This window comes from Dromaius novaehollandiae, chromosome 6 (assembly GCF_036370855.1).
Source record: "Dromaius novaehollandiae isolate bDroNov1 chromosome 6, bDroNov1.hap1, whole genome shotgun sequence".
Classification (NCBI taxonomy): Eukaryota; Metazoa; Chordata; class Aves; order Casuariiformes; family Dromaiidae; genus Dromaius; species Dromaius novaehollandiae.
In genome coordinates, this window is record NC_088103.1 from 29139968 (window position 1) to 29161913 (window position 21946).

Genomic DNA, 21946 nt, shown 5'->3' on the forward strand with positions numbered 1-21946 from the left:
ACCGCTCCACCTAGCGGCCGCAGCAGGGGCTCCGCGGGGGGGGCGGGCCCCAGCGCGGCGGGCCCCAGCACGCCGGGCAGCTCCACCCCCGGGTCCGCTCCGCGCTCGCCGGGGGCTTCCTGCCGGTGCAGGCGCTCGGCTGCCCCGCCGCGGCTTTGCCCGCGGTCCCCGGCACTGGCCGCTCCGCGCCGCGCCGGCGGACTACAAGCCCCAGGCTGCCCCGGGCCGGCGGGGGAGGTGCCGCCCGCCCCGTCCCGCCCCCCGCGCAGCATGGCCGGCTTCGCGGACCTGAACCTGCCGCCGGGGCCGGACAAGAAGTGCCTGCAGAGCCTGCTGGAGGCCGCGGCGCACCGTGAGTCCCGGCGCGGAATGGCGGCGGCGGCGGCGCGGCCCCGCGGAATGGCGGCGGCTCGAGGCGCGGGGCCCCGTTAGGCCGCGGCGCGGCGGCCGCGCGGCCTTGAGGGGAAACGCGGCGGCAAGGCCGCGGCCCGGGTGGCCGCGCGAGGGGCGGAGAGCCTTGGGCAGAGCCGCGGTGTAAGGGGTGCTCGCCGCGCCGTGTGCGGCGGGCGGTCTGGCTTTGGCAGACGTGGCGTCCTCCCCTTGCCCTGCCGAGGGAGACCCCTTCCACAGCTTGTCAGCGTCGCCTTGAGTTTTAACCTCGCCTCTCTCCCAGCTTTGTGTTTTCTGCAGTTTTAGCAAGAATCCTGAATGTCGCTTGCCACGTCCCTTGAAGAAAATAACCAACGGGACTATGCTAGCACAAATCTTTGGAGATCCTGACTTGATGAGGAATCATTGCTATTTGCTCTTAATTTTCAAGCAGTTTCTTACTGATGTTAGGGTAGTTCCCTCTCGAGCGTGTGTCCCTAGCTTGCTAACAAGGGTGCCCTTGGAGACAGTCAGCAATCGTACTGAAGGTGGAGGCTGGTGGCCTCCTCCCAGGCTCTGAGCCTGCTGTCCTGCCCCAGGAGGAGGTTAGCGTGGCGGGACATCGCCCGCTCTGTGTAGACACCTAGCGGGAAGCACAGCCTGTAAGTAGGGAGTAATGAGCTTCAGTCCGCCTGGTCCATTAGCGGAGCCCTGAGTACACATTTGGCAGCGTGTGCACGTGGGATTAGTGCAGCACCGTTGCTGTCTTTACGGTGCAGCTTCACGAAATGTATTTTTTCTTCACTTTGAGCTGCCCAAGCTTGCTAAGGTGCGTAGTGTGCAGCTCAAGGCTCGGGCAGCCTCACGGATGTGCAGAATCGGGAGGTGGAGAGCCCATGGATTAAACCGCTCCCAGCCGCCATTCCCAAAGACATCACAGACCTACCAGTTTACCTGCGAGCCCTGCAAATCACTTAGGCTTCATCTCCTGTATCTACTTCAGCACCGGTCAGGTGAACAACCCCGCTCAAGAAATCATTTGTGTTTGAAAAGCTCTGACGTTGAATGAATGTCAAGGCTGGGGAGTATTAAAAGGCAAACAGAATGTTGTATTTTAAGACACTTTTTGTGAATTAATCGCTAGAAAATTGTAATGTGGAAGGAGAATATTGAGATATTTATGGGCTGAGCTTATCAGGTTTCTATTTGGATTTGTTTCTATTAGTTTACTGGACAAAACATTCTTTCAATATTTTCACCTTTTCTAGTGGGATATTCGACAGTTGCTCTCAATCATGTCATCGATTTTAAAGAAAAGAAACAGGTAATTTTGGGGGGAGGGTATTTGTTCTTAGTATGTTTTGTTCTGTAAAACTACATAGCTTATTACATATTCCCAAATAGCTTTCTCTTTAGAGTGCTTGTCTAGACTTGTACACAAGTGCCTCCGTTTGTGACAAAACTCCAATTTTATAATTCAATAGTACCGCTTTGCAGTTGATATTTAATATGGTCCATAAATTGTCCCTGGTAAATAGCTTTGTTTCTATGGCAAATTTCTTCTTAGCATTGGAAAACAACTTTTATTTATGTTCTAAATGCATCCCATTATATTTTGAATAATTTTCTTTGTTTGTTTCTCTTTTAAGGAAATTGTCAAGCCAGTGTCTCCTTCAGAGTTGTTTCCATCTTTGCCTATTGTACAAGTATGTTCATTTACATTCCTCCTACATATTATTGTTCTAAGAGTTATGTTTTTACCTTGATGTGTTTGTGTATGCAGTTTTGTACATCACATGTTAATCAGAAAAGAGAAATTTTTCCATTGCTTAATTGTTAAAACCCCCAACATTGGAAGAATTATCCACTCACTTTAGATGAGACTCTAGTCTTTAATTTTAGAAATGATTTAAAAAGTTGCTTTGTGTGAATTTTGAAGCTTCTTGCAGTTGAATAATTATAGTGTAATGCTTGAAATTAAAGAGCCTGAGTTTTGGAAATGACTTCCTGGATTTACTGGAACAAGATTTTGACATAATGAACCAAGACTATATTTCAAATCACTGATGTGTTAATTCAGGAGTTACTTTTGCTCACACTTGGGGCCTGCTTGGAGAGCCATAGCAGTATTAACAAAACATGATCTTTTTTTTTTTTTTCTGTTTAGCATTTCTTTCACTTCACTCTTTCTCAAAGAAACACAGTAAATCATTCTTTCTGAAGGGCAGATTTGGTACTGAACAGATCAATATAAAACAAAAAATAAAGTGTAACTATAGACTTGTAGAAAATTAGTATAGGCAAGAGTATGAGTGAAGTACCATTTTCTTTTTAGAGCAGACAGGATGAATTTCACCAGAAATTTTTGCTTTGCAGCTTTTAAAGTCTGTGTTATTTCTTCCTTGTAGGGGACATCTAAACGAATTAAAGTCTTAAACCGGCTAACGCTTGTCGTTTCTGATCCTTCCCACTGTAATCTCTTGGTAAGTATATTCAGTGTATTAATTTTCCGAGTTTTATTTCCTCTCCCCAATGAAAGAATGAAATTTTGGAAATTTTGTAGGGGAGAAGTTCATGGATTTCACAGGACGCTCAGCACTCATTTTCTCAGATTGCATCTTTAGAAAGTAATGTGATCATGAGGAGATGCAGACACGAATCTAGAATTCTTGAGGAAGACACCATGAGCAAGCCCTGTAATTATTTTTATGTTTTAGTGCTACATTACTAAGGCAAAAGGTGGAATTGCTTAACTAGGTGGATGGGAAAAGCCTCAAAATGACCTCTGCTCACAGCAGAGACCTACTACGTAAAATTGTTAGGCTCGTTGGATGATTATTGGCTTTGTTTTAATACTAGAAAATAGAGAAGGGGGGTTCCTCTCATTATTTTGGTAGTAATCATTGTGCATATCCTTGGTATCTGCCAGAAGTCAAAGTACTAATTGCTTCTTCCTTTTGTAGCGATCAACATCTACAAATATAAGGTTATATGACCTCATAGCAGTATTTCCTAAGACTGAGAAACTGTTCCATGTAAGTAGAATCCTCTTTCTTTTCTTATTGGTAATGCCAGTGCTATAATAATGTTAAGTGCTTTGGGCTAGTCCAAGTACATGTTTTGTTTTGATTTCATTTCCCATTTTATACAGGCCTGCATGTCATGGGGCTAATTAAACAACGTTGGCTACCTGGTCAGTTCACAAACTGAAAAATTTGGGAGGGACTGCAACAGGGCACAAGGCCTCGAGGTGACTTGTTAAAATCTGAAACATCTACCTGGACATTGGAGTTGTATGCACTTCCTCTGTGGTGTCCTTTGTCTTGTATTGTAACTGATAGCAAGCATAAAACATCAACTTTTTGATATTATCAGCATTTAGAAAACTTCTGTCTTGAACTGTTTAACTTTCCAACCTCTGACAGCTTCCCCAAAACATGTTTGCTGTCTTCGGCTAGCACTGTTTGTTTCTGCTCTCTGAAATGCCAGGGAAAGTGGGAAAATCTAAAAGCAGAACTGAAGAGGTGCTGAGATTTACCCTCTTTCTTTTCCAGTCTTAGGTCTTCTCTTGGAAGTTCATACAATTGAGAAGCTGATCTTTCTTATTTCTTTATCCTTTCTTTTTATTACTCTATTTTAAATCAAAAGAGGAGCAAGAGATAATGAAACACAGAGCTAGCACCAGTTGTTATAGCATCACATGAGCAGATAAAATTTCTAAAACTAAGCATGCCTGATCAAACACAACAGTCTTTGCTCTGTTGCCAGACTGGGATTTCTGTTTTTGTTTTGAGTATTTCGGACACTCAAGCTGAGTGAGAAAAACTTGACTTGTATAACTTCATTATGTGTCTGTTACTTTGCCTGCCAAGCAAAGCACTGAAGCTGCACAAAAGTAGAGCAGCCTTGGGGAAATATGTGAAGGGGAGATGATCGTTTTCCTCATCCGGATTTTATCCTGGCAGTTCAGAGGAAACCTTCAACTGAAAACTATCTCCAAAACATTTGCGAGTCTTTGAATGTATTGCTTTATCAGTCTTACCAAACAGATGCTGGGTTATGTAGCAGTGGAAGTGCTCCAAGTGTGCTGGTGAGAGAAAACTGTGAACGTGAATCACTCTCAAATCCTTAATTAGGACTTATCTGTGACACTTAGCCCAAGGTCATTGTTTCTCCTATTGGTTTACATCAATAGAAATGCATATATTTTGAACAAAAAACCCAGTACTCTTATCACTTCTATGATCTTAGAAAAACTAACTGTTAAAGTGTGTTTGACCACAAACTAGTTTGGTCCAGTTCTGGTGTTTGACTGAAGAAGTATTATGCATCTACTGTTTGGAGCTGATACCTAAATCTAATCACGTGCAGTAATTCTTCAGTGGCTACTAGCAGCACCGGGCATCATATTGTCTTCTAACTTTTATGCACAGCTGCTTTATCTTGAATAGATCCTTCCTGCCAGAAAAAGATTCCTAGTTTTAAAGCGCTGTCCAGGGGAGAAGGATCACAACTCAGCTTGCTGGGTGATAGGTGTTCACTATTTCCCTGTCTCTTTCATATTTTTAATTAAACTATTCCTGCAAACTCAGAAACAGTTGGTGCGGGTGATTTGATCAAGCTGAGCATCTGAAGCAAGTCAGCTTTTTGTCAAAATGTTTTTCTTACAAAAAATAAAACTGTAACATGTCTGACCTATTGCAAGCTCATAAATCATCTTATTAACTCTGATTTGAAAGTAGGTGGAAGCGTCCCACCTCTGTTAGCCTTGGCAGGCAGCAAGCCGACTTGCAGTTTAAAGCAGTCTGAAGTAGGCACTGGGATACTAAAAGCAAATATGAATCTCTTTGGAGGAATGCCAGAACTTACTTTCAAAGAGAGCTTGTCAGTATTAAACTGAGTCTGGTTTTTAAAAGGAGTTAAAGCTACTTTCTAATACTGCTGAGTATCTGTTTTGACATATTAAAATCATATTCCCCTGTTTTGTTTTTCTAAACTACTTCCTTTCCTCTTTGAAGAATTCATCCAAGTAAGGACTTGTCAAAATAACATACAAAGCCAGAGGCTGTATAAGAAGGGGAACTTTTAAGAATCTTTCAGCATAGGGATTTGGGCATTAATTAGAACAATTACAGCATAACAAAACTAATTTCTTACTTGTAACATTGTAAGATTTTTGGGACTCTTGGGGGTTTGAAAGGCTCAAAACAATTTTGAAAGAGGCTTTCCACAGCCACTCTCAAGATTTTTCTTTTGGGCTCTGGCAACAATGTGAAATTAAGGTTGTGGATTCATGTGCAGCTGAACTGACTGAGTAACTTGAATGAGGGAGACTGACAAAGAAGGGCAGGAAGAAGCTACTCATTGGCTTCTTGCTCAACTCACCTAAGTGAGTTCAGTCAGTTTGTCATGTGTTTAACAAGCACCTGAAGCCAGTTCAAGGTGAACAGCAGGAGCATGCTGGCAGGTTTGGGGGAGTGGCAGTGGTTCTCATTTAAGGGTGGGTGTCTTTTATTTTCAAGCCATATTGTGAGTTCTGCTGCTGTGGTTAGATGTTCAGCTGCCCCGGTGTTTAAGCTGGCATATTCGCTACCGTCAGCCACTCACTCCTGCATGTCCCGGTGTGCTCTGCTGGTGCAGCTATTTGCTCAGCTGCATGGCGGTTTGGTTTGAGGAACTGCCTTTCAGCTGAAAAGTAACCATAGTCTGCCAAGTTTCAGAGAGATCTGCTCTCCCGTTCTGACTCACCATTCAGCCACACACAGAGTTGTTCCAGCACAAAGAAGAGGATGGCTGTGCTCTGGGCGCTCTGGTGCAGATAGCGACTGCTTAAGTTGACGTTCTCACAGGTGACAGACATGTCAGGAAGGAAGCCGGGTTGTCCACAAAACATATTCATTTCCTCCATGCTGGCAACACTTTAATTTGGGGAGGAAACCCAAGCATGTTTCTTGCAAACTGCACAAGGCGAAAGACTTTGTTGCATGCTCAAATTTGGAGCAGATTTGTATGTCTGACTTTTGTTTAAAGCTTCTAGATTTTCTAAGCCTCTGCAGAGAACTGTGTTAAGTTTTTAGAGGTATCAATGGGAAGAATCTGAATCGCACAGATGACATCACACATAAGAATCTCAGTATATACTTCTTGCTTTTATAATTCATGGATCTTCTGATGTTAAGGATAAAGCCTTCCGGGGTGGATCTTGCATCACAAATTACCTGTGTATTTTAAAATTGTGTATTAGTAACTCAGCCTTACCTAAAGAGCATCTGCTTTCTCACCAACAACTTTGCACTTGAATTATTCTCCACAAAACAGGATTTTTCATGTGTTTGTGAAAAAAATGTATGACCACTGGAGATGTGCTCTAATTTTAGCATGGCCTAAAAAATTCTGTGCCCTCTCGTCATGAGCCAGGGAAGCTTTCCTGTGACTGAGAGTGGCAGCATTGGGTACTGAAAGATGTGCTCAGATTCTCCAAATAATTTGTATACTCAGGAGTATGATGAAGCTCTGGTTGCCACGATACTTGTAGAGCAGCTTCTTCTCCCAGGAGGGTTGTTTTGGTCTGCAACTGGAATGCCCCCTCTGTGCCCAGTATTAAGATCAGTGCCTGCTGCTTTTAAAAAATTTTACTCTCTAAGATTTCTAACTGTTCTGATCATTGTAGGTAGTTATGCCTGCTCTTCATAGACAGTTAGCAGATCACCACGATCTACAAAAACTTGCTTATATAAGTCTGAGGATGTACTGCAAAGCCAGATTTCTATGTTTACCCATAAATAGTTTGCCAAAGCAAACCCAGCTGTCTTCAGCCTGTCCAAGCGCTAGCCAATTTATTTCTGGCTGTCTGCAGTTTCCACCAGATGGGGCTCTTGCCTGCAGTGAAGCCAAAGACAAGCGCTGCTGTGTGCGGCTGCTGGATATCGTTTTCGGTATAAAGTTGTTGCCCTTCAGAGCCTTTCAGCAGGCTGGGTAACCTGCCTGTGTGTGTCAGACTTGCCCAGGAGCCAAAGCTAGGCTGAGCCCTGGAGCGTTTGGAGAAATCTCCTCTCCAGCTTCCTTGCAGTTCAGGAATTCCCCCGTATGGGGAGGTATGACTCTTTAATTTTGTTTTTCTTTAGTGGTGTTTTCTGAAATGTTCTTGTCACTGGAATCCTGTAGATAACTGGCATTTGGGTCGCTCCCTTCCCACTGTGGTTAATTTGCAAAATGGAAAAGAGTTTTCCAGCATTTCTGGACCTGATTAGGAAGGCTCAATTTTCTCATGACACAGTGTGGCTTGTGTGCTCCTGGTTTGTATTCTTGTTTTCCTTCATTTTGGGGCTTTTTCTGTGTTTCCTGTGGCCTCACCAGCATCTTTTCTAGGACATGACTCAGAGCTGTCTGCTTTGTGCGTGTTCCTGTGAATCACCTCTGTCCAGATGGTAGGTTGTACTGCACATAAGCAAAGGAACTGAACTGGCTACAGTTGGGCCAAACTTGCCTCAGGTTAGACTTGCATTTAGAATAGATTCAAACAGTGCCCCATCTAACAGAGTTGGTAAAGGTAAGGCATGAAAATAAAGTTTAGTTTGAATGGCCCAGTAGAGTCAGTTTTACATCAATAATCTTGTGGTTTGCTGTGTCTGAATTTGCCACATATGGGCTGTGGGCCTCTCATCTAGGTGGGAATGCTATCAACAGCACAGAAACATTCCCAAAGCTGGGCCTCTGCTCTCATCTTCCTCCGAATTTCTTGTGAACAAACTGGTGAAAGACTAGTTTGCAAAGCTGTAGCTGGCCCTGCGTTAGAGCACACCCAGGCCTTGGATTGCCCTGCAACCCCGTCTGCTTTCACGCTGGCGCGGAAGGGATGAATGGTTGGCAGCTGGCCCAGGTGCATTTGGAGCAGTTGCTGGCAGGTTTCTGAGTGCAGAGTTCCCCTACGAATAGAAAATTCCTTTTGAACATCTCCAGCCCACTTTATCTTCTTTGTTACTCTGCTGCTTATAGAAATTAATCTGGTCCTGTGTAATCATCTTTACAGGGTAGGCATATATAATTCCTACAAGTCTTGTGTGCATGAGATTATATGTAAATTAAGGGCTCCCTTTTGTGTGCACTTAATTTTCTCTGTGTGTCAGTGTGAAGATTCTCCACCCTTTGTTCATTCCTTCTTTCTTTCAATAGAGGGTGTAAATTGTGGGGTGAATTCAAAGCAAAGCTTTCAGACTGTGACCTCAGGTGCACAGCTTGAGACTCCTCTAGAGACCTGGCTTTCAGGAAGGGTTGTGCATTCCCCCCACCCCAGAGAGTGAGGCCTCATGAATTGCCCTCCAGTGTGGGGCCTGTGGCACCACTGGAATTGGAGAATGGTAAGGGACAGTTCCCAGACTCTTCCTTTTGTAAATAGGGGTTGTCCTTCATTAGTCATGGGTTAGTTTCCCAAAAGCCAGCATTGCTTTTGCATGTCCTATATCAGGTAAGAACAAAGCAGTAAGTCTTGCCTTTAAGTTGGTGATTATTTTATTGGAAAAGTAGTTCCGTAAATGAGGGAAGGTTTAGGTTTTAAATGCTCCGTACACTCAAACCGTGCAGCTGTAGCTCTGCTCTTTTATTGGCATACCTGCAAAACATATAGTACCTCTTTGTTTTACAACTGGACTCACCCTGGAGAGACATTTCCTGCATTAAGAAATTAAGGATATCAGTGCACCTAAAGTTGCTTGCACATTTTTGGCATATTAATAATCTGCTTGTGTTTCTTTGCTGTAGATTGCTTGCACAACTCTAGATGTGGATCTGGTATGCATAAATGTAACAGAAAAGCTGCCGTTCTACTTCCGAAGGCCCCCTGTGAATGTGGTAAATTTATATCTAAATAGTTTTCTTGCTGTTAAATTCTGTATTTAATGTCAGTCTGAGCTGAATTCACTACAATTTCCCTCCCACCATTTCCATCCAAGTGGTTCTTGTATTTTCTTGCATAATGTCTAGTATTGTTTTAAGGTGTCCTTCACTTCAAGGCCTCCACTGCCGCATTTAACATGCAATGGTATGTGTTCTTTCTCTTTCTCCTTCTTATCCCCCACTTAGGAAGGCAAAAGTGGTATTCCAGGGAATGGGAACAGAGCCTTCAGGCCACTGCTGTGCTAAGCAGTGAGATTTGGTGTGGCTGCTGACCAAGCTACCTCCCAAACCAGAAGTGATGTAGCTGTGTCAAAATAGATAAATAGCCCTGCTATTTGAAAGACAGGAGAACATGAATGATGGTGTTAATTTAAGAAAAGGATGTTGTGCCAGTTATTTGGAGAACAACTGTATTGAATCCGTACTTAGACAAAAGAATGTCTTGGGAAATGAACCGAATTTGGAATCGCTAAATATTTGCTATGGTGCACAAGTTGATTTTTAAAATAGTACATCAGCTGTAGATCAAATATTTTAATACAGTTCTGTCTGCTGTTGGTGGTTTGTCAGAAAACTTAATTTGAACATGCTCTTAGGTGATATATTTTTCCTCTGAGTGTGTATGAAGGTTCATTCTACACAGGCATTCATGGCTGATACAGTCCTTGGAACATAAAAATTGAAAGTTGGAGTTGGCTAGAAATCCTATTTCCCCTTCTAGAGAAAAGTTAACATGGGGGAAAAAAAACCCCACAGAATTAATCCTGAAACAGAACAAAAGTAACAACTTGGAACTTACAACAGACTGGGAATTTCAATATTCCAGTTAGAATAAAAATTTTATATGAAATGTTACCTGAAACTACCCTAGGTGCCTAAAACTCCAGCAGCTGACCCAGGTGAGGAGCTGGGTGGTCAAGAGGCACTTGGATCACTGTATTTAGAGATATTTTCCTCACAAGCTGCTCCTCAGCTTCCACACTCCCAGCTTCAAGTCAGTCAGACTGGTTTTCTGCTTCCTGGGGCAGTCAATCTAGATTGCTGTGATTGCCAGAGAGATGGATTGCTAGGCAGCCAGAGCATTGGGGATGAGGTTAAAAATCTGCTTGGCTTGAAACTAGTTGAAATTGGTGTACTGCCATTACCTGTTTTGCTTTTGATGAATTCAGGCTTTTCTTCCTGGTGGAAGATGTCACACCAGCGCTGTGTAAAACATTTGATGTGCATGTAACTTCTGTTCCGCACGCATGCAGATTTTATGCATGGATGGTAGCTGGATCCATTACATCTATATTCAATTACTAGACTCTCTTACAGTATTAACACTACAACATTTTTATTTTAATAATAGGAGTATAAAGCATAGAGCAACATTTCAGACAAATTTAGTAGAGACAATGGAACCAGGAACTCCTAGCTTTGAACCAGATCTCTGCCACTAACTCAGTGTATGTCCTGCTGCAAGTTACTTAACTTTTTTCTGTGTGTTAGCAAGAACAGTAATACTAGGCTTTTGGTGAGATACTTTGACAGGTAGCAAAGGACTTTAAAGCAACTGAAAATGTATTAACTATTACTATTTGGAAACTGTCTGGTGACCTGCTGTTCTTCAAAAATTGTCACAAATAGCACAGTATCCTGTGAGACAGGAGAGAAGGGACCTCATTGCTTTTCTGCAAGGACAAATTCTTTATTTGCAAGATGTGGATACTGTGGGAAGTGGTGTTCCTTATGGGAAGCTGCGGGGCTAGAAAAGGAGTATCCTGAAAATGTCCAGACTTGTTTTTGGTCAAAGGTGATTATCCTTCTCCTCATCACTGTGATTATGGAAAGCCAATTAAAAATAATAGGTAGATGGCATTTCTTTGTTTGTTAAACCTCAGTTATTCAACAGCGAAAGATTCAAGTGCACATAGCTGGTGTACAGTGAAATATCTTTTTCCACCTTTCCTGCTATGCTGCGTTCCTGTTAGAACAATTCTGCTTTCATTTTTTCCATATATAGTACAGTTAAACTGAGAATAAGCTGCATCAGTAATAGACAGCAGTTGTTGATTGTTATGCTTCTTTCCTTTTGATTTTTGATCCCATTCTTTCATGTGAAGGCAATAGATCGAGGCATTTACTTTGAACTTCTTTACACGCCTGCCATCAAAGACTCCACAATGAGGAGATACACAATTTCAAATGCAATCAGCCTGATGCAGATCTGCAAAGGAAAGGTAAGCTCTCACAGTGAAAACAAGCTAATTAATTCAGTTCAAATTCTTTTGGAGTTGTACAGACTGAGCCATTTTAAATGAGTATGATGCTGGGGTTTCTAAACCTGTGACTGAACCTTTGCCTACTAGTACAAGCAAGCAACTATTCTGGCTGCAGGTATTTTCAGCCATGCACCACTGCACGCTTTCTTCTTAAGTTGTCAAGTTGTTGTGGTTTTTTGTTTTTTTGTTTTTTTCAGAACAACTTATCCATTATCATGGTACGCAGTACCAAAAACAGAAGGAAAAAAATAAGTCCCAGAGATCTAAGGTTTGCACTAGAACTAAAATTTATGCATCTATTTAAAAGTTTGTATTTCAAATTTCTGATTGGCCAGAAGCCAGTTTTGTTGAGAGAGAAAGTATACCTTGAATAAGGGAAAAAAATTACCAAGAAAAAGATAGTCTTGTTTTGTTAAATTGTTAGTAAATTCCCAGTGTACGAAACAGACTCCACAGCTAGCTGGCTATAAGCCAGAGATTTGCTGCAGTCAGATCAGCTGCATTCTTTCCTGCTACTGAAACTGAGGGAAGAAGTAACGCTTGCAGCTGGGACACCTGTACTCCATTGCTTTCCTACCTTACCTCCTCCCAGGCTAAGCTGCCTGTTGTGTGGGTCTTCTCAGGCCATATGTTTTTAACAGAGAAGCATGTCATGATGCGTAACTGAGTTAAAAGGGATTGTAGCTCCCACCACCATTTTCAAAAAGGTCTGTGCTGTGCTTAGCTAGTCCGGAGAAGCCAAAATTTACACTACCCAGCAGGTCTAGTCTAAAGAGAGATACAGAGTTTGGGAGGTGAAATTAAAGGGAGACGTTACCGCAGGACTAGGCCTGTTTTATAGGACAGAGGAGGAGTTCAAATAGATGAATTCCCTTGGTGCAACAGAGTAAAATGAGTGCTTGCATGGCCTTTGCTGAGAAGCCCAGCTCTGGGAGTTAATCACGTAAAATACTGACTTGGAGACAAGGCACATACACAAAAAAACCCTTCCCTTTGGGATTCCTTTATGTCAGTACTCCTCTTTCTTCTGTGCAAATACAGATGTGTTCCTCATGCAGTTGTTAATTTGGGTAGCAAAAGTTGTGGTAACCTCACAAACGGAGCAAGTGACATTTAGTCTGTGCAGAGTGCCCTTTCTTTCTGCATGTGTCAACCTAGTACATCATTTATGCCTGGAAGGTAAATTGGCTGGAGCTGAACACAACAATTTGTTGTTAGGCAGTGGAAAAGTTGGAAATGAACTGCTAGTGTGCCTTTATTTTTTGCCTTTTTGCCTCTGGGTTCAGTTAGCTGGTGGGCCAGCAGAGATGGTTATTAGCCCTTGCTGACAGTGTATCTCTCTCTGTCAGGTAAGTAAAAGCCTTTTCTATGGCCTAGGCTAATGCCTAGGCTGCTGGCATTAGCACTTGGTGTGCAGCTCTAGCCTTCTGCTACCTAAAGTTGCTGAGCTTTTAGCAGCTTTCAGATTCTTTTGTTCCCTTCTGTTGTAGTAGGGCAGAGAAGCTTCCAAAAACTTACTGGTGTCCTCAGAGCTAGCCTCAAACCAGGTCCCTAAAATAAGTTAAAGTATGCATGGAATGAGGGAGGGACAGGTAGGTGCATCCACAGTCATTCCGCCTCTCACGTTTTGGTAACTGCACGTGGATGCCGTGCCCAGAGCGCGGTGCTGAACGGCTGCTGAACGGCTGCTTTCTCCTTTACCTGAGGAGATAGTGCTCTGCCTTTGGGTTCTTCCCTTTTACCTTCCCTGTGGATTTGCCTTTGCCTGCTTCTCCCTCATTCTCTAGCAGTACTCTTCTTGTCCGCTCTTGTCTCCTTCTCCCTTCTTCCCCAACCCCTAACTGGAAGCCGGTTGCCCTTGAATCAGCCAGGGCCTGTTCCCGATGCATAGCAGCGAGGGGTGATCCTGTGCTGGCGCAGGATGGCTCGCGGGGCTGCTCTGGGAGTGCTGCTGAGCCCAGAAGATGGGCATTGGCTGCTGCAGCTCAGAGCAGGAGACTTAAATTTTCCCAACGAGCTCTTGCAGTCAGCACTGCTGAAGCTCAAAAGCACCCTTGGGATCCATAGTGCAGTCGTTTTAAAGGTGAACTACATGGAAAGAAGCGTTCTAAGCTCCATCATGTTGTGTGCTGTTAAGTCACTTTGATGTATGTATTACTTCTGTTTATGCTTTTCCTTATGTTGAGGCAGAGTTGTCTTGTCCTGTCCTTTCCTCCTCAGGGCATGAGGAAGCCTTGGGCATAATGTGAACAGTGCAGTCATTTCCATGCAAATAGCTCTTTTACGGCTGGAGTTCCAGCTGTGCACATAGCGTTTTCTTCCAGCGTCTGCTTTGCTCCTTGTGCTGGGGAGGTGGAAGGACAAGCGAAGCAGCGCAGGGCAGGAATCAAAGGTCCCACCTTGTAACCGGAGGTGGTGTGATGTGTTGGTGGTACTGACATCAGAGAGGGAAACTCTGGCTGCCTCAGTACCAATTCTCATTCCCACCCACTCGAGCAGGAATTCCCAAAGCCTTTTATTCAATATAAAAAAAGATGCAAGTAAATTTTGCTTTTGCTGCGGAAGAAAGTTTCTACCTGTGCAAAACAGTCTGCCCCTGGGGGAGCATCCTAGGAGCATTGCCATTCAAAGAGTGCTGGCAGCTGAGCTGCGGTATCTGTGAGCCCCTGAGCAGTCACGCACCTCTTCTGCAGAAACCCTCTGGGACAGAAGAAGAAGGACTTTTCTTTGCCCAGTGATTTTCACAGGGGTGCTAGGGTTGAGAGGACTGTGCATGTGGCATGAACTGGCTGCCATTGCTTAACTGCAGGCTGATTTCCTCACCTGGTGTTGATGAGGGCCTACATGGAAGCTGAGGTTAGGATTGGGTTTTACTGCAACACAGAGAGTAGGCTGAAAATTTGGGAGCATCAAGCTGTCTAAAGGTACAATCTGTAAGCCTCTTCTGGGGTATGCTGGACCCCTAAATCCATTTCTGTTACAGCCCAGATAGAGTTGTGTCATTTGTGTGTGGCCATGCCTTCCTCATGGTGATGCTCAGCAGATGTCATGTGGCCTATGGGCAGTAGGGGCACATTGCTCCTTGTCTGTTTTAGCTAATGTAAATAAAATGGGGCACGTCTTAACGCAATGTGTGTAACTGCATTTCTTTACCCTTTATGTAAAGTCCCTTAAAAATCCACTATAAAGATACAGGTTCACGAGTGCTTGCTTAATACCAGCACTTTGAGATTCATGTCGTTTAGCCTGCCACCTGACAGGTGCATTGCTTATTCAGCTCACATCTGTTGGTGAGAAGTCTGTAACTGCAGGGGGGTGCTTGTCCCTGTGGCCCCCTCTCTGCAGGGAGAAGGGAGGTTGTTTGGATTTATTCATTCCCACAGACTAAGGTCCACACTGTGCTGGAGTTCACCTAATCTGGGGGCAGCAGCTACTTTCTGGTAGACAATTGGGCCGTGAGCTTGAACTTCAAGTAATGCTCATAAAGTCTTCGCTGCCTGAAGTTTTTCCACTTCTTGATGCTGTTGGACAGATGAATGTTTTTTTTCTTTTCTTTTCCAGAACATTGTTATGTCAAGTGCAGCTGAAAGGGTAAGTCCCAGATTTTCCTTAATACCAGAAAAATGTGAGGATTTATTTTTAGCCGAAAATACAACTTTAATATATTAAATATATAAATATTTTCATTTTAAATATAATTGCCATCTTGTACTTCTTATGTTTTTAATCAGTCTACGTTACCAAAGAATTATATTGGGGTTTTTTTGTTGTCATTGTATTTTCCATGGCAGTTTTCTCCCAGATGGGGACTCTGTTTTTCCCAAATGATAGTGTGTTCTTGATTTCCCAGTGCATCTTCAGCAGCTTGCTATTACATAATGTTTAATCTTGCATTTCTGGCTGTTTCGTTCTCCAAATAGTTGTGTCCTGCATGCTTACACTCTGCCAGCACTTTAAGTAAGTGCACGTGTGCATCCAGCCTTCTTTGTTCTGTTTTAGCCTCTAGAACTACGAGGTCCTTACGACGTGGCTAATCTGTATCCTTTTTCCAAGTTGAAGACAGCAATTAATAGTAATGTGAGAGTTCAGATGGGTTTTGAAATACTTCCATCCTTTGCACTCCTTGTACACAGTGATGCTTGTTGGTGACCCATTCCTTTAACCAGGGCTCTGAGTGGGCATGGAAGGAGCAACAGATCTTGGTCATGGAGTAGCATAAGCAGTCACTGTAAATAGTAATGTCTGAGTACAGGTACAGATCTTGACATTTGTGTGGGTGTGTTAAATGCAGTAATGAGTAGCAAACATAATCATAGGTCTTTATTTAAAGAGAAACAAAATTTTACGGACACTGTGGACCAAACGAGAAATTACTACTTATGATCTCCAAGGTGCCATGTCTTTTGTCGCAGAAAAGATACCTATCTATATATGTGTGTGTGTGTGTGTTTATATATATGTAAAGCTATAAAAGCATGTCTATATTAAGAAAGAGAAAGTCCTTATCTTAGTGCTGGTTACTTCTGTTCTTAATTTTTAAGTCCTCAGTTATGTATGTGCTGTTCAATCAGGGCATGTGTTCTAGAAACCAAGAAAAGTGTCCTTTCTTCCCTTATTTTAAGAGTTTAGATGCACTTTTACTCCTCCTTCCCCCCCACCATGAACATGTGTCTGAATTGTCCCCTGGAGGGGAGGAGCACGCTCTGAATCGTGAGAACTGTGTGGGAGGGTACGTGGGCCGGAAGAATTTTACGCGCGAAGTTTCCTTCCCTCTTAAAAAGAGCAGTCAGGCTCAACCCAAATTAACATACCTGGTTTTGATGTCATCCCTATTCAAGGTGGTTGGGAATTTTTCAGCAGAATGTTTTTATGTCAAAAAGTACCCTTTCCCACAAAGCTGAAATTTTCATTGGGATAGTTTTTTACTTCATTATACATATAAGAAATATATTTATGTTGACAGACTTTTATTTTCAGAATGACAGCTGCCTGTCTGGAAAAAAAACAGCATTGACAAAAGCCTTTCAGGGGGGCTGCTGGGAAACTTCAGCCAGGAGAATTGGGTGCCTTAATTCTCTGCCTCTGGGTAACCTTATGCAAAGTGTCACTTTGATCTGCAGCTTTGCTAATTTGCAGTTATGTGTTGAATAAGCAAACTTATCCTACAGACAGACTTCCTTAGTCTGTTTGCTCCTTTCTGTACATTTTGATCCTGAACAAAGGTGACAGAGGTTTGCTGTTTGGCATGTCAGAAAGCGATGCCAAGGCAGCTGTGTCTACCAACTGCAGAGCCACCCTGCTTCATGGAGGTAAGGGAAAAGCACATGTGAACTCCTCTCTCTAAGTGACAATTGCATGTGCTAAACTAAGTTTGTATTGATGCATATTTTTAAAAGGTCTGAGACTTTATAGAGTGAGTCAGCTTGGGATTTTACCTTCTTTGTCCAACTCATGAAGAGGAGCTTGTACAGCAACGTTTTTTTTCTTTTCCCTTGTTGCCATGTTAGCAAATCAGTGGCTGAACTGATGATTCTGCCTGTACTGGAGTATTCTCTAACCATATTAAACAGACTCATAAACTGTTTAGCCAAAACACGTCTGCCAGTTATGCTGCATAGTGAAAATATCGCTTGATTCAGTAAGTGTTGAATGCCGATCTCAGATCAGCAGAAACTACATCATTGACTTCAAGAAAATCAAAATTCAGCCTTAACGAAGCACATATTTTGCATTTATTCTTTCGTAGCATGACTGCAGAAACACCCTTTGCCTAGTCTCTTTCTGATGCTTCTTTATGTAGTCTTCATTTCTGACTCACTCTTCAGTGTGGACCATTTCAGGCTCGATGCAAAATTGGATACTCTGAGTGCTTGCTGCTTAGGAAGAAATTTTTCATATGGTGTACGATGGTTCGGAGTGTTTTTGTGAAACAAAACTTGCTTCCTTATGCTGTCAGCAGAGGAAGTGCACAATAGCTCTGTTCTTTCCTACCTACACATTTTCATATTAAGAAAATGGAAATTTAGCTTTTGGCCTACTGCAGTAGAAATCAACAGGTTTCCAGTTGTCTTGTGTGCCCTGCTGTCGGTGCAGTTTAGAGATGACAAAGTCTGTGTTCCAGCAATCAGTTTAAACCCTTGCTTTGTACTTTGTACTTCTTGTACTAATTTCGCCTTGTCTGCCCTCCCCTTCACATGCAGATTTGTTGGTTCTTAGAGTTTCCCAATTTCTGTTGCTTATGCTGATGGCAGTTTACCTTTATGACTGAGTAGTCACATCTAGCTCTTAATTTCTGCTTCTGCCAGGATTTGTCAGGTAGGTATGACTTCTGGTCATTTTCCCAGCCACTTGCATTGCTCTAGATAGCAAACACACGGTTGGATTTGGCTTGCATCTCTTGCCTCAGTAGACGTGAAACTTGAATCTGCTGTAATCAACAGAATCCTCCAGCCTGGTACTCAATGACATGGTGACAGTGTGTTGGAAGAATTTTTGCCAAGTTTGTATGGAATTTCACAAAACCTTCATTTTTCTTATCCATGAAGCTAAAAAACAGATAATTCATTTGCCTGACCCCCCCTAAAGAATACTAGCCCAGAATAAGTAGATACCTTTTTTGCAAGGTTCTTGCAGAGCTTTCTTGTTAACAGAGCATTCTGTTAGCAGTCTTTTCTACCTTGGATTTTGCAGAGAGGCCTCCCAGCAGTAGTTTTGAAATTGGATTGAGCTCACTAGGTTGCTTGGCAAATGTATGAGAAGTATGATAACATCACACAGTCGTATTTTATGGTAATGCTGAGGATTCCGTAAATAAAATGAATACCATAAAGTCACTTAGTTGGTATGTACAGGGGAGCCTCGGCCGACATAGCTATGCCAGAATAGTCTGTTTAAGAATACATTTTGTTTTTGTAAGAACGGTAAGTTTTGCTCAGAAATGCTGAATTTTTTTGACATGCATTCAAGAATGTGTCTTTCTGTGACTGTGGAACTGATGAAGCCTGATTTCCTATGGTTTTGTGTCTGTGCCCCCTCAACTCCTGTGGACACCAGCTTTCCGTTTTGTTTACTGTAATTCTGCACCCACCCTCAGATATCCCCCTTTAATTTCCCCGCTCCATAATCCACTATACTGCCAGGTCCTGCTCATGTTGCTTACCTGCTGTGTGTGTGCTGACTGACTGGCTGGTGAACATGTCAAACTGTGCTTTTGGGCATGGGTTGTGTGAAGCATCCCTGTGTATTGTAAAATAAGGCAAGAAGTAATTGTCTTAAAGCGCAGCGAAAAATGTTGGGTTAGACACTTATGGCAAGAGTACTGAAGCACAGCGATGCATTGGTGGAGAGAGCAGTAGAGTCTGTAGCACTGGCAGGTCTACTCTTTTAAGAACAGGTTAGACAAATTGGCAGGGAGTGACATTGGTGTAGGAGATCCCATTTGGAGGATGGGCTGGATTAATGTTTCTTAAGAGTAGCATCTCTGAAGGATGATATCCCATCCCTTCCTCAGCAAGAAGCATTGTGGGGCTATTGGGCCCCACGAGGGCAGTTGGTTACAGAAGAAGATGGTTCCTGCTGCTGCTTATTTTAGGGGTGGGGTAGGTAGCTACTGCTGCTTGGAGGATCCTGGTCACAAACAGAAGGATGGTTGATATGTTAGGAAAAATGATGCTGGAGTGTCCTCAGCCAGCTTCCTTTTCAACCACAAGAGTGGCAGATGGATGCTAGGATTAGTGTCAGCATAGCTGGACGGTCCCTGCATGGGGATGGCTTAATGATTGCAAAACTGGCATCAGTCTCTGTCCTACATCTGGCTTGCCAGATGTGTTGGGGAACAAAAGAAAGTGAAGAGTGTGGTCTAGGCTGGCACCGTCCTTAGGCTCAGCATCTGGGCCATTTTGGAACAAGAGTCTCATCAGCCTGGGCTTCTTCACCTCCCTTTCAGCATAGATTTAGAATATGGTCCGATCCTTTCTCACTTCCCGCTCCTCTGTATGCATACCAAGCATCCCTGTTCTCCTTGCTGGTCCCTGCTGCAGTTGCTCCTACAGACCCATGCATACAGCAGTGAAAGGGCAGAGATGGAGAGAGCTTTCTAATATTGAAGCTTTCCTTGTTTGTTAAATTTTAACTTCCTGAAAAATCAAGTATCCCCATGGAATTAAATGAGTATATCTGAAATGCAAACTAATACTCTAGTCAAGAGATCAAAGAGTGCCAGGGTCATGTTATTTTTTTGTTGTCAGTATTGTGTTTGTATTGCTAGAAGTGAAATTATTTGCAGGTAATGGCAGCATTTTGGTGAGCAAACTTCTTAAGTACCTCAAAGTGCAAGTCATTATCACTCAATCACCAAAAGGACTTGGTGACCAGGTATTTTCTAAAGCCTTAGATGATTCTTCATTAAAGAACTGAGAAATGCTCATCTCGTTGACTTCTTGGGGTTCCTTTCTACCCTGTTTTTTGTGAGTTCTGTGATCTGCCTGTGTGAATGATAGCATTTTAGCTCTTGCAGGTTTTTCCTACGCACTTAGTATTAGACTTCCTCTTGGACCTAGCCTAGGAACCTGTCAGTCAGTGATCACTGCTGCTCATCTTTTTAGTTGGAAAGGATGCAGTAAACTTCTTTTCTGCCTTGTCCATCACATTTTCAGTCAGGACTATAATAAGCCTGAGCAACTTCCTTGGAGACTGCTCTCTGATTCACAGGTAAAACATGTCTAAGTGAGCTCTTGGTCTTCATTTTATGCCAGAAGTCTGTTAAGAGTTGAATATAATGTTGAGTTACAGATTGAAGGTCATTTCTGAGCAGAAATTAGTCTTAAGGATTATTTACACTTTGTGCTGCAACAACATATTACTGGTTAGTGTGCAGCAATACTTGCTTTATTTTTGTCTGCAAGACTAAAGTAGTAATCAGAGATCAATCCGTCTGATTTTAGATTTTAATCAATAGTCCAATGTAAAATGTTAGTGGATTCAGAAGCTCTACCTACATATGCTAGATATGAAAAATTCTTCAAGATGATGATTATTTTTCTTTTAACTTGTAGCTCCTGAAATGATTGATATTTCCTATTTCCAATACAATAAAAACTGACTTTGTTGGAATACCTGCTGACAATGACTACTGTGAGCCCCTTAGCTGAAGGGTGAGGATGGAAAGGTAGAAAGCAGCATGTTTAGCAAAGGCACTCCAACCAAAAATGTTCATTAGTAACCGGTCTAAAAATCTGATTTAGCATGTGTAATTCAGATCAACTGTATTGCACCAGCATTTTCTGTGAAATAGAGAAGTACTGGTAAAACGCTTTTATGAGCTTGGTGATTATAAATTAAATGCATTAGTGTTATCTTATTTTGAGATACTAGAGCTTCTGCTTGTATATTCCAGAAACGCGAAAGAGTGCCTGTGGGGTAGTGTACACAGTGAAGAAGCCTCGCAAAGTTGAGGAGGAAGAAACAACGCTGCCAGCCTGCAAAAGAGCCAAGACTCAAGCTTGAGGACTGAACCAGTTGTCAACAGGAACTTCTGTACCATCTTTACCCAGTGCTCTGTCTTCCTTCCACCCTCCAGCCAGCTCATTCCTCACTTACTACTTCATTTAGTCCAGAGAAGAATTATTCTTCTGGTATTCAAGTGAGAGAGCTGTGGGGATAGGACTGATGAATAGTTCACCACACCTGAAAGATGATCCTGTGCTGTGCTCCTGGCCAAGGCCAGGATAGCACCTCTCCACGCTGTCGTAGCTTTTCTGGAGTTGGTGCAAACTCCACACAGCATTTCTAACGTGGGAATTTTCAGTTGTACAGGTGCACTCCTTTTTTAATTAAAAATGTTTTCAAGAACACATCCAATTAAAGTCTAGCTCTTATGGCCTCTCGAATTTTAAAACACATCTCTGTACTAAGCCTTACAACTGCAAGTGAGTAGGTAAACTTCTTTACCATTGCCTGTGAAGAATAATTGCTCAGTAAAAAAAATGTGCTCCCCATTTTGTTCTGTGATCAGTGGCTGTAAAGAAGAGCCCAGCATCTGTTACTTGTTAGGAGATATCTTGGGTTTGTGTTACAGTAGCACCGACTGACCTGACCTGCTAGACCTACTGCATGCACATGTCCAAAGGCCATCCGTTTCCTGAAGCGCTTAAAACCAAACAGTAACATGAGACAGTTCCCGCAGATGGAAAGGAAAAGCCCAGGGTTACCCTGAATGTGTGCTGTGCTAAGTCGCAGTCGTGGTGTAACAGCTGTCTCACCTGGGCCTGAGCAGTTGCCACATCACAATTTTTACTGCATCATTTCCTTTTTATGTCCTGGTCTCGCAGTGTTGCCTACGAGAGTGTTTGCTTTGCTACCTCCAGCCTTTCCTTTTTCCTTCCTGTTACTGCCTCAGTAAACCTAATCTGGCTGCTCAAAAA

General features: G+C 42.9%; 1 protein-coding gene across 2 annotated transcripts; it reads left to right on the forward strand.

Annotated features, from left to right (window-relative positions):
* The first annotated feature begins 98 nt into the window (after positions 1 to 98).
* On the forward strand, positions 99 to 21378 carry RPP30 (ribonuclease P/MRP subunit p30). 2 transcript variants are annotated; one of them, XM_026094124.2, is made up of 12 exons: positions 99 to 352; positions 1181 to 1382; positions 1638 to 1693; positions 2019 to 2075; positions 2778 to 2852; positions 3333 to 3404; positions 9127 to 9216; positions 11367 to 11483; positions 15087 to 15116; positions 15525 to 15562; positions 16755 to 16834; positions 20920 to 21378. In XM_026094124.2, the coding sequence occupies exons 2-12, from the start codon at positions 1238 to 1240 to the stop codon at positions 21027 to 21029; spliced, it is 870 nt and encodes a 289-aa protein (XP_025949909.1). In that variant the 5' UTR covers positions 99 to 352; positions 1181 to 1237; the 3' UTR covers positions 21030 to 21378. The 2 variants fall into 2 exon arrangements, with proteins under 2 accessions (XP_025949909.1, XP_025949910.1); XM_026094125.2 differs by lacking the exon at positions 1181 to 1382 and having other exon boundaries at positions 102 to 352.
* The last annotated feature ends 568 nt before the right edge of the window (positions 21379 to 21946 follow it).